The sequence below is a fragment of the Lactuca virosa genome, chromosome 3, assembly GCF_052849685.1.
Source record: "Lactuca virosa cultivar CGN04683 chromosome 3, Lactuca_virosa_CGN04683_v6, whole genome shotgun sequence".
NCBI classification, from domain to species: Eukaryota; Viridiplantae; Streptophyta; class Magnoliopsida; order Asterales; family Asteraceae; genus Lactuca; species Lactuca virosa.
This window is the reverse complement of record NC_136428.1, coordinates 12,734,199-12,743,534: the sequence shown is the minus strand read 5'-3', so window position 1 is coordinate 12,743,534 and position 9,336 is coordinate 12,734,199. Positions and strand designations below refer to the sequence as shown.

The following is a 9,336-nucleotide window of genomic DNA, read 5'->3' as shown; positions in this document are numbered from 1 at the left end:
CCTATAAAGGGGGGTGAAGGTGGGTTGCACCTGATCCCACATCGGCTTGGAAGGAGAACTAAGCATTCCTTAAAAGGGGTGTGTATACCTTCTTTGTCACAACGCGTTTTAAAGCCGTGAGGGCAGCAGATCCCATAAGAACTCTGCAGTTAAACGTGCCCGAGTGAGGGCAATTCAGGGATGGGTGACCCCCTGGGAAGTTTTCGTGCCGGGAGCCCAAAGCGGACAATATTGTGATACGTGTCAGAGAGGGATGTTACAATACTCGACATCATCCCCCCTCATTCAAAAAGACTCATTCTATAGCCTTGTATGACCTCATTATCACAACTAATATCTATGATGTGTTGTCTTTAAAAAACTTCGATATCTTTGTTGATCTCGACCATTTAAAACTATCCTTTATGATGGTTTCAATATTGAGTAGAGAATATGGTTGTGAATGTATAATTTTTGTGTATTAGACAGTGACTTTATTGTATTATTATTTCAATTTTGTGTATTAAAATGTAAATTAACTTTATTAAGCTATAAATTTTATGCATTAAACTGTGAATTAATTGTATTAAGATGTGAATTGACTATATTAAGTTGTGGTTTTTTATGAATTTTTTATTTACTTCTGAAATATGAGACGAAAGAAATACACAAAATTGATTTATCTAATTCTGAATAAAGTATGTCAAATTTAAACTGTAAATATTGTGTAAATATACTTTGAAAGAATCATCAGCCTTCAGATTTGAAGGTATAAATGTAAGTTTTAAGTTGAAAAATATGGTTGTGAATGTATAAGTTTTGTGTACTAAATTGTGAATTTATTATATTAAACTCTGAATTTTATGTACTAAATTGTAAATTGACTGTATTAAAATATGAATTGATTATATTAAGTTGTGGATTTTTTACAAATTTTATGTTAAAATATGAATAATTTATGTACGAATGTTTGTATTAATTTTCATGTGAATATTTTTTTTGTTGTATAAATATATAAGAACATATTAGTTTTTACAATTATTTTGCATTAAACTATAACTTAGTGAATTAATTGGTTTATTAAACTATAAATATAATATTTAAGCTGTAAATACATGATTTTATATATATATATATATATATATATATATATATATATATATATATATATATATATATATATATATATATATATATATATATATATATAGGGAAAGGATCAAATAAGAACACCTAAAATGTTGAGAACGCGAGAACAGTTCTAGACCAATAATTTCATAAGGGTAAAAAAAGAATTTTACGATGTAATTAAATATGGATAATTAATAACTCCTAAAATCATGGGATGTTATCTAATTAATTATTTTTTTACCTAAATACTAGAAATGTATTTAATCTATTTTTAATCAATAATATTATTTAGAAAAACATTTTTACCCTGATTAAAAAACGTTTTTTTTATTAGCAATCTATCAAAAATATTGATGAGTTATTCATTTAATCCGAATATGTGTACATATTCATCAGTGAATAAAGGTGTTCATTAAAAAAAATATTTTTTTCAAGAATTTCCAGAAATTACATGATACCATATTAATCATGAATGATTAGAAAATAAACAAAAAAAATTGATCTAATATTCATCTAACAACAATCAATAGAAATATATTAATCTAGTAGCATTCATAAATGAGTAAAGTCACATTACTTTTATTCAACAATACATACATCTAATATTCATCAAGTTTTATTCTTAAACGAATAAAACTAAACTTAATTCTACTCATAAATACATATTTGTTTCTTTTTCTCGCTGCCACATGGGTTTCTTTTTTCTTGTGATGAATCTTTTCATATGAAATACGATGCTTTGGTATTAACTTGTTCTGTTTTTTGACAGCAAAAATTCGCAAGCAACATTTTGTAAGGGTCATAACTATTTCGAATTCACCTGCCTTGAATACCTATCACAATTTTAGACAAGTGAAAAACCAGCCTTGATTTTTCATATTTGAAATGCAGATAAAATAGATATAATCATAAAATAAATACAATACAATAAAAAGATAAATAAGTCCAATACATTTGCAATCCTAAATGAATAAAGCATAGTTATGATATACAAAAAGAATCTAAAAACACGTATAATCATAAATAAATAAATCACGGTTTCAATCATATATAAAAAAAGTCAAGATACAAATATAATAAAACATGAATAAAGCATAGTATAGAGATAAACAAATCTGATATATCACAAGCACAAATGAATAACGCATAACTGTAATCGTATATAGTAAAAATGAAAATTCAGTACTAATCGTAAATGAATAACACAAATTTCTAATCAGATATAAAAAAATCTTTGTAATCATAAATGAACAAAATATTATAAGAATCAATTTTCAAAGTCAACTAAAGCATTTGTAATCATACATAACATCTAGAAATTAAAAATAAATTGTTGGAGCAATGGACAGTACAAAAAATTAAGATAACTAAGTAAAAAAAGGAACCAAATTTGTGTGTTTACTGTGTATCAATAAGGACAGATAATCTTTGTCCTTCCACCCTCCTGTTTTCGTTGTTTACGTCTGAAATGGAAGCCATCCAAGAAAAAAAAATTGTGTCCCAACTCTAATTTTAATTTTAAGTTACAATTGAAGGGACTTACTTTGCCACAATCTCTAATTGTACAAAAAGAGGACATGTCTTCTTCAACAGATTGAGAAAAAGGGCACAATCGAATAGGAGAAACCGATCAAAATCGACGGGGGATCAGTTGAGGCTAGCACGTCGTGAGGAGGGCATCAATCAATTTCCAGTGATCCCTCCTAGACTCCCTTGACCTCATCGTTGGCAGTAACCTAACCGTTAAGAGCAGCAACAATCGTCGGTTCCATAGTGAGCGCCATTGCTGCTCGGTCTAAACAAGAGAAGGAAGAAGGACGGAAAAGAGGGGAAGGAAGGGCGTCGATTCTCCGGCGACCCTTGTGGCTACGAAAATCGAAGGTGCAGATGATGGAGGCGGTGAACTGATTCAACCCTAGGGAGAGAGAGAGAGAGAGAGAGAGAGAGAGAGAGAGAGAGAGAGAGAGATACGTAATTGGAAATAAGAGTGGGAATGAGAAATTATAGGATTGACCTAAATTTCATTTACTGTTATACCCTTATGCCATTTTAAAAGTTACACTTTACTACAAATAGTTTTAGAATTAACATAAATTACCCGGTTGATAATAGCCTTAGATTTGAATATTTATATGGATCAGATGTGTTCTTGCGTTCTCAACCTTTTTGGTGTTCTCAATTGATCCTACTCCTATATATATATATATATATATATATATATATATATATATATATATATATATATATATATATATATATATATAAGTATGATTCGGAAGGAATAATGATTACGACAGTGATACATGTGGTATGCGGTAACGTGTGGTAGTAGAGTTTATGCTTGACTTCTTTGAATATGTTAATTAATATATAATGAACTGTATTAGGTTGTGAATTTTTATATATTAAATTGAATATGGACTATATTAAGTTTTGGATTTTATTTAAATTTTGTGTTAAAATAAAAATGAATGTATGCATTAAAATATTAGAATGTGAATTAATAAATCAATATGTTTATTAAACTATGAATATAATATTTTGAATTCTGAATATGTTTTATAAACAATATATATATTTTTTAAATATCTACAATTTAGAATAGAGAAAATTGAATTTGTTAATGCATAATTTTATTTTTTAATTAAATTTTATATATTTGATCGTAAAAATGAAAATATATGTGTTCATAAGTATTACCAAAGAAAATGTGATATAAGGTGTTTTTTAAATGACTTTTGGCAAAAAGATTTATTTACTTATGATTTTTTAAAAAGAGTTTATAAAAAAGTGTTTGGATCAACTTTTGTTGTCAATAAGTCAATAAGTTAAAAAATATTGGCTAACTTTTATATGTAAAATGACCAAAAATGATTTATTTATTTATGATTTTCCAAAAAGCCATGTTTTTATAACTTTTTGAAACCTTCATTTTCCCCTTTGCCAAAAAGTCTTTTCAAAATGATTTTTCAAGAAGCCAGACACCTTTTTAACTTATTGTTTTTTTTGAAAAAGTCAATAAATTAATAACTCGATTTAAGAAGTAATCCCAAACACTCCTAACATATTTGGTAAAGACTTTGCTTCTTAGATTGGAGGTCGTGCGTATTAATCCCGATGTTGTTGATTTTTACTAACTTGGTGATGCTAATTTATAACTACTAACTGAACGTTCAACAAAAAGTAAACGACTTGATAAATACTTTTCGTAATTAACTTTTATTTTATACAACATATTTTATAATAAAAAATAATAACATTTGCTTTAGATTGTCACAATTTAAAGAAAATAAAATTTTTCATTATATTACAATCAAAATTCACATTTCTTTATTTTTATCAGTTTTTTTTAGTATTTTAATAACATTTATTAGTTTAATATTTTATTTATTATTAATTTTTTACTTATTTATGACAAAGTAACATTTAACATACTTTCATATGCGAGACGTCATTATTATTTTGTTTCCAAAAATTTTATATGGAATTTTATCTATGAAATAAGAGACTGTCTATATTTTATATTTTACTTGCACTTCTCTTTTATATATGTTGTTAATGTGTCTCATTTCTGTTATCACTTATAAAGAGTCATATTTTTTTTGAAATAAAAAATCAAAATGTGTCAATTAAGGCATTACTCTTTATTAAGAAATAAAAAGGTTTTTTTTTCGTTCACAAAATAAATTATAAAACTTTACTCATCACGTAGTTGACGTAAGTTTATAATTAATACTAAAATAACTAATATATTTATTGGAAACATAAAATTCAAAATTATGAAAAATTACAATAAATTATGTCAATATGTCACAACACTTGCTAGTTAACATTTATACACGAATATTTCCATAAATGAAAACCAAATCATGAAAAAATAAAAAATATTAAGAGGCCCCACCTTGATCTTCTAACGTACGCTTAAAAAGCCCCAAAATTTGAACGCTTTATATGCTCCCCCTCTCTCTAAAATTGCACATTCTCATTTTCCCGCTACTCCGTCGTGATCTGAATCTCTCTCAAATCCAAACTCTCTTCTCTCTCCATAGGCCGCCCCTAAATCTCCGCTAAAGCCCTAGCAAAGGTTTGTTATTTTTTCAAACCTCTTTCAATGGCGATTTACTCTACAGATACCCTCGTATCTGTTTCCGCAAACTTTTTCTCTTTCTTTGTCATTTTGCCATTAATTTGACGGTTACAAAGCTTAGGTTAGCTACTGTCTCTCTCAGTCACTCTTTATATATAGATGTGTATATCATTGATTGACAACGGGTGGATCTTTTGAGCAGTGAAATAGTCTCGAAGTAAGTTTCAGTTTGTGTGAAACTTAATTTTGATGTGCTTTTTTGATCACTCGATTGCAATGTAGATTAATTAAAGGTTGTCGGTGCTGCTTGCGGTAGGGCTACTTAATATAGGGTATGGATTTGGTTGTTTTCGTGAGAGATTCAGAAATTAGTTGCTTCTAACTAATTTAGAAATCAAGTTTCAAGATTTCCCCCTTTGGTCATCGATGAATATGAGAAAAATGCATGCTTTTTTGGTGTCGGAATAGCTTTAATCTTTTATCGCTATTGGTTTTCGATAAATGTTGACCTATATGCATCTATATGGTTTGTTAATTATGTTTTCTGGGGACTCTTTCTTTTTATGGTGAACTTAGGTTATTATTGATTCTACTTTTTCTATCGATTATAGGTAATCGTTTCTCAATCAATCGGATAGATATATGTGATGGCTGGAGGAAAGGAGGAACTGCATACATTTGATTTTTCAAAAGAGGTCGGATTCACTTCGTGTTCATCAATTTCTGATAGTAGCTGTGATGCTAACACACCGCGATCTCACTGCAGTCGTTTGTAAGCTTCTTAAGTTTCATTTATTGTGTATTAATGTTATATTGATGTCATTAATTACTGATAAACTTTGTGCTTATAGAAGCGGTGGTCAAACTAAACGTTCATCACAAGCAGGCTGGACAGATGAAGAGGTTAGTTGGTCTTCTCGCTTGTATTCAAAACACATTCTTTCTTTCTTTAATTAACTTTCCATATGAAACTGTAGATCATTCACTACTAGAAGATTTATGTGGGAAAAGGTTCTTAAATTCTATCTAATTTTCTTTCTGTGTTTTGCATTATAGGACACTATGTTGACTGAAGTAGTGAAGAAGTATAACGGGAGAAACTGGAAGAAAATAGGTGTGCTTTTTGCAGTCATGCTGTCACTTTGCTTCATATATTACATTCTAAATTTTTGTTTTTTTTTTAATAAAATTATTTCATTGTCTTGTGAAGCTGAATCTATTCCAGGAAGATCAGATGTTCAGTGCTTGCATCGTTGGCAAAAAGTTCTTAACCCTGATCTTGTTAAAGGACCTTGGACCAAAGAGGTAAATTTGGGCTTACATTATGTTGTGTTATGAAATAGTTCATTAGTTACTTATTAAGTTTACTTTTCAAATTTGTATTCAGGAGGATGATCGTATTAAGGAGTTGGTTGAAAAACATGGCTGTAAGAAATGGTCACTAATTGCAAAACATTTAGCTGGTCGAATTGGCAAGCAGTGTCGTGAGAGGTACTGATTAAGATTTAAAACACTCTTTTTTTTATAAAGTCTTCAACTTTTCATGTGAATTTTTTTTATTTTATAAATTTGAAATAAATTGTATTGTTTTTCAGATGGCACAACCATTTAGATCCAGCAATAAAGAAAGATGCATGGACAGAAGAAGAAGAATCATCTCTCGCATACTACCACCACATATACGGGAACAAATGGGCAGAAATTGCAAGATTTCTTCCAGGAAGGTAAAAATAAAAATAAAAATAAAAATAAAAATTACTCCTTTCTTAATTTTGTTCTTTTTCGTGTGTTTTACCATTTTGGGGAATTACAGGACTGATAATGCGATTAAAAACCACTGGAATAGCTCGAAGAGGAGATTGGATCTAAACATCCCTCCTGTTTTTCCTACTAGAACAGCATCCCCTGAGCTTAGAAAGAGAAATGTTCCAAATACATGTTCAACAAATCTGGCTCTTGGAAACCCTAAATCTGTTATTACGGATGATGATAATTTGGGGTTTTCTAGATATACAAAAATCCGTAAGGTTGAACCATCCGATAGTTCTCTTACAACGTCTGAAACGCCTAAAAGGTCAAAATCAGATAGTTTTAAGGATTTGAAATTTGGGAATTCACCCGATAATTCATTTCTAAGTCTTTCAACTTTTGGATTCAGCGAAGGGAAATCTCAAAAATTAGTTTGTGGAACACCTTCTTATGGGTCCTTGTGTTACCAGCCACCACAGCTGAAGAACTTAGCGATTTCTTTAGAAAACAACCATTTTTATTGCTCGACTCCTCCTGATCTTGCATTAAGCATCTCTGTTAGTAGTCCAGAATCTATTTTGAGGAATTCGGCAATGAGTTATAAGAACACTCCTTCAATTATAAGGAAGAGAACTCCAAGAAAATCCGTTAGTGCAACATCTAGTTATGATTTCAGCAAAAATGTGGAGACTATTGAATCGGGAAACACAAACCGGGGTTCGGAATCTTGGCTTCATCGATCTCAACCATCGTTAGGAAGGCGTCTGGATTATATGTTTGATTCAGAATGGGACCCAACCATGGTTAGATGTCGCACCCCCGGTTCGGTTACTCCATCATCAAAACCCATCGTCATGCTCACTCCTTGATTTAGTTTAATTAGTGAGTCCCTCTTTATGATTTTCTTCTTCATTTTGAATCTTTTTTTTTTCTGTGTTTTAATGATTCATTACTCAAATTGTTTCCTTTTCTTTTTGTATGGATGCAGACATAATAATGGTTTCAAGACAATTGTGATATATAATATAGGAGGATATATCTTTTGATGGTGGTGCAATGGAAGTTTCAGGTGAGAAAAACCGCTCGTTTTGCCTGATTTCTATGTCACAACTTAAGAATGGCACCATACTTCTTATGTGAATACTTTTTTTTTTTTATGCTTAGAAGATAGTTTTGTTTTGGACTATATGATATCAATAAGGGAGTTGGTTTTGTTGAAGATAATGTTTTTTAGGAAATGGTCGATTTAATGCGAGGTACAACTTCTGATGCGTGAAATACATGTCATAAGTAACATGATTGTGTGTAAAACTGGTAATGGATATTGTCTTTGTTATGGGAGAATGAGAGTTTGTTTTGGACTTATAGATGACTACTATATTCATTACCATAAGCTTTACGAGTTACCTTGTATCATATGAGGAGTTCATACATCCTCACATGTTAACTACAAACTCCTTACTAACCACGTAAGAATTAATCCCATTGTGGTCGTATATCTAGACAACTACTTCGTGATAAGAGGTGCCATCTTAATATTGTCTTATTCGCCCTGTAACGAGGACATGTCTTGGCCTTTCGAAAACAATGAATGCATTCACACATAAAACATAAAACCCAATCAATGAGTAAAAGAAACGCGACTTCTTGTGGGCACAAGCATCCCATATTCCCATATAATTCAGTCTTATGGTTCTTCACTATCCACATATGACATTTTTTACTAGGTGCTCATTTTGAGAGTGTATATGTCCGTGTTATGATCAACTAGTCTTTATATAGAAGAATCTTATAACTAACTCTCCTGAAATATCAAGATGTTCCTTGATTTTTACTTGATCCAGTTTTTTAAGAAAGACTTCAACGTCTATTCTTGTTAGACCGTGTGTCCTTTGACTTAGTCTATACTGTTTTAGACAAGTCTTCATCATTTCATTAAGAAAGACAAGAAATACAACGACAGTCTCAAAATTTTGGCTAGTTTAACATCTTGGATTACTCAGCATATTAGTAAGTTCAACATGTTAGTACCAATGAGTAAAAGTAAAAATTCTACTCATAACACTAAGCGTATGGTAATGAATGTTATATCATTAGTTTAAGTTTGGAAACCTCTCAAATTAAAATAAAAATCAAATGGCATAAGAACTAACCATGTCAAAAATTATAAGAACTAACCATGTCAAAAATCAAAAATTTCGACCGGAAATGCAATTTACTATTTTTTTTTTTAAATCATTTGGAAACCTCTCAAGTTAAAATAAAAATCAAATGACATTTTGTTCGCATAAATTTTATAATGAAATGGGTAAATTACACGAATGGTCCCTATGGTTTGGGGTAGTCTGCGCGGTTGGTCCCTAAACCTTTTTTTTAACTCGGACAGTCAC

At 30.2% G+C, this 9,336-nt stretch overlaps 1 protein-coding gene across 4 annotated transcripts; it reads left to right on the top strand.

Moving 5' to 3' along the window:
• Window positions 1-5,087: 5,087 nt before the first annotated feature.
• LOC145165228 (transcription factor MYB3R-5-like) lies at window positions 5,088-8,290 on the top strand. 4 transcript variants are annotated; one of them, XM_079083927.1, is made up of 9 exons: window positions 5,088-5,194; window positions 5,809-5,969; window positions 6,049-6,100; window positions 6,254-6,311; window positions 6,408-6,502; window positions 6,585-6,688; window positions 6,793-6,921; window positions 7,011-7,828; window positions 7,935-8,290. In XM_079083927.1, exons 2-8 carry the CDS (start codon window positions 5,845-5,847, stop codon window positions 7,813-7,815), a joined length of 1,368 nt encoding a protein of 455 aa, XP_078940053.1. In that variant the 5' UTR covers window positions 5,088-5,194; window positions 5,809-5,844; the 3' UTR covers window positions 7,816-7,828; window positions 7,935-8,290. The 4 variants fall into 4 exon arrangements, with proteins under 4 accessions (XP_078940053.1, XP_078940055.1, XP_078940054.1 ...); XM_079083929.1 differs by having other exon boundaries at window positions 5,088-5,248; XM_079083928.1 differs by having other exon boundaries at window positions 5,088-5,318.
• The last annotated feature ends 1,046 nt before the right edge of the window (window positions 8,291-9,336 follow it).

Excerpts from the sequence above, each read along its gene's own strand:
- LOC145165228 (XM_079083927.1), top strand. The coding sequence starts at position 5,845 with ATGGCTGGAGGAAAGGAGGAACTGCATACATTTGATTTTTCAAAAGAG. Across the intron at positions 5,970-6,048 it reads CGATCTCACTGCAGTCGTTT|AAGCGGTGGTCAAACTAAAC; the intron begins GTAAGCTTCTTA and ends TTGTGCTTATAG. Across the intron at positions 6,922-7,010 it reads GCAAGATTTCTTCCAGGAAG|GACTGATAATGCGATTAAAA; the intron begins GTAAAAATAAAA and ends GGGGAATTACAG.